The sequence below is a fragment of the Myotis lucifugus genome, unplaced genomic scaffold (genome assembly GCF_000147115.1).
Source record: "Myotis lucifugus unplaced genomic scaffold, Myoluc2.0 scaffold_26, whole genome shotgun sequence".
Taxonomy (NCBI): Eukaryota; Metazoa; Chordata; class Mammalia; order Chiroptera; family Vespertilionidae; genus Myotis; species Myotis lucifugus.
In genome coordinates this window covers 7,885,444-7,887,993 of record NW_005871074.1, presented here as the reverse complement: position 1 = coordinate 7,887,993, position 2,550 = coordinate 7,885,444, and the positions used below count along the sequence as shown (strand labels likewise).

Here is a 2,550-nt window from a genome sequence, read left to right as displayed (position 1 = left end):
GATTGATCGGTTGCCTCTGCAAGTGCCTGGTGGGAATCGAACCATGACCTTGCGGTTTACAGGATGATGCTCCAACCAACTGAGTGACACCATCCAGGGCTATAGTAGTGCATCTTGTATCGGAGGCAAGTTTAGCAGAAATTGCTAGGCGCTACACAGTAGCTCCTTTGACCTCTCTAACTCTTGTGGGTTTTCCTAGGTCTCCGCCGAGTGAGAGATCTCTGTCGAGTTCTGCAGTTGCCATCAACATTTGAGGACACAGCAGTTGCCTACTACCAAAAGGCATACCAGCACCCTGGCATCCGTGCTGCCAGGCTGCAAAAGAAGGAGGTGTTGGTTGGGTGCTGTGTCTTAATCACCTGTAGGCAGCATAACTGGCCCCTGACCATGGGGACCATCTGCACCCTGTTGTATGCAGATTTGGATATGTTTTCTGGCACCTACATGCAGATAGTGAAGCTCCTGGGGCTGGATGTGCCATCTCTGTGCTTGGCAGACCTGGTGAAGACCTACTGTAGCAGGTACCTGCCTAGTGGGAGTTGTGGGGATGGGATGGGATGGGATGAGTCCTTAGACCCGAATCCTTTTACCTTTGGCTGTCTCTTTTTGACCAAAGCCTGTCTAAAAAGATGTGGGAGAAAAATCTGTTCTCCCTCTCCTGTGCCTAGTACTAATCCCATTTTACATTTCTAGAATGCTATAATTTCAAATCTTTTTGCCCTCATAGCAACCTACTGATGTAAGAAAGGTATTAGCCTTGGCACAGGGCTCCTGAGTTGCACCACTCACGTGTGTGGCCTGTGTGGATTAACTGGGAATGGAGCTGAAGGATTATTAGGAGACAACAGAGCTGTAGATAGAAGCTAATTTTTTTTCTTTAAAGTGGCTGTGTTATTTTCTCTCCTGAGAAATATAGTAGAAAGCAAAGGCTATCAGTGTCAGCTTGGTCACTTCCTAGCTGAATACTGGGGGCAAGTTTTGCAACTATAAATGCACATAACAAGGTGTAGAGAAGGTAAAAGAACACTTGTAAAGCACTCAGAATAATGGCTGACGGGGGTTGCTCAACACACGTTAGCTCCCTTCTGCATTTTCCTGCCCTTCACCTCACAAGCAGAAAACTCACCTGATCTTCTCTCAGTCCCTGTGTGAAACTTGCTGCCAGCAAGCTTGAGTGTTCCCAAGAGGCTAGAACAGCTTGCTCATCCTGAGCAGACTGCTCTTCCCCATAGGCATTGAGACACGACCCTCATTTTGGTTATTTCAGCTTCAAACTTTTCCAAGCCTCCCCATCGCTGCCAGCCAAATACATGGAAGACAAAGAGAAGATGCTGTCACGAACACTGCAGTTGGTGGAGCTGGCGGATGAGACGTGGCTGGTGACCGGGCGGCATCCCTTGCCTATCATCACTGCTGCTGCTTTCCTGGCTTGGCAGTCGCTGCAGCCCTCAGCTCGTCTGACATGTTCCCTGGCCCGATTTTGTAAATTGGCAAATGTGGACCTGCCCTACCCCGCTTCCTCCCGGTTACAGGAGCTGCTGGTTGTGCTGCTGCGGATGGCTGAGCAGCTGGCCTGGCTGCAGGTACTGAAACTGGACAAACGGTCTGTGGTGAAGCACATCAGTGACCTGCTGCAGCACCGCCACACTTTGATTCGCAAAGCCTTTCGAGAAGGGACATTAGAGGTGGAGGCCCTGGAGAAGGAGCTGCAGGGACAGGGACCGGGGCAAGGACAGGGAAAAGAGGAAGTGGGGAATAGCGCCTCCGAGTTACCTGAGGGGAAGCGGCCAGCTAGTCCTGCCCTTCTCCTCCCACCCTGCATGTTGAAGCCCCCAAAGCGGGTCTGCCCCGCCCCCCCTGCCTCCACGGTCACCGGAGATGAGAACATTTCCGATAGTGAAATAGAGCAGTATTTGCGGACCCCTCAGGAAGTGCGGGACTTTCTGAGAGCCCAAGCTGCTGGACAAGCTGCCACAAGTAGTCCTAACCCCCCCTGATGCACTTGGGTTTGGTGGGGCAGGGGTCACGTCATTCTGACAGCAGCTTGATAGTAGGCCTGTCATGTCCAGAGAAATAAATGTGTGCAAGCCCTTAGGTATTGTCTCTGCAGCTCAGAGCCCAGGTCCTGGAGTAGAAATGAGAACGACTGTAGGAACCCCCGGGTTGGAGAGAGTCCCATCCTTTAGTGCCAGAGAGCAGGTTGCATATGTTCACATTCTGTGGGGTGGCTTTCCTCTTAGATGTTGGGCTCTCTTCTGCTCCTGGTCTGAACTGGATAAACTGAAAGGGCTCACGGGGCCTCGCTACTGGTGAGGAGCAGTTGGTATTTCCATGGTACCAGCCCTCAGGGCAGGAACTGGGGCAACTCTTGGCCCTGTGTCCTAGGTATTGGTGGGTTAATGTGTATGGTATCATGAGATCTTCTACCTCATAACAAAAGGACCGTGGGTGGACTAAGGTTATAGCTCAAGGCTTTGCAAAATTTTAATATATTAAACAAGAGGCATCTGCTAGAAACATTCTTATTGTATAAAACCCGAGCTTTTAAAA

The 2,550-nt window shown here is 50.7% G+C and overlaps 1 protein-coding gene across 1 annotated transcript in view; it reads left to right on the top strand.

Moving 5' to 3' along the window:
* Window positions 1-2,550, top strand: part of BRF2 (BRF2, RNA polymerase III transcription initiation factor subunit) — a 4,262-nt gene extending 1,712 nt beyond the window's left edge. The window contains exons 3-4 of the mRNA XM_006086227.3: window positions 200-521; window positions 1,268-2,550. Coding sequence (XP_006086289.1) covers window positions 200-521; window positions 1,268-1,997 — 1,052 coding nt within the window. The 3' untranslated portion in view covers window positions 1,998-2,550. The remainder of the gene's footprint in view (window positions 1-199; window positions 522-1,267) is intronic.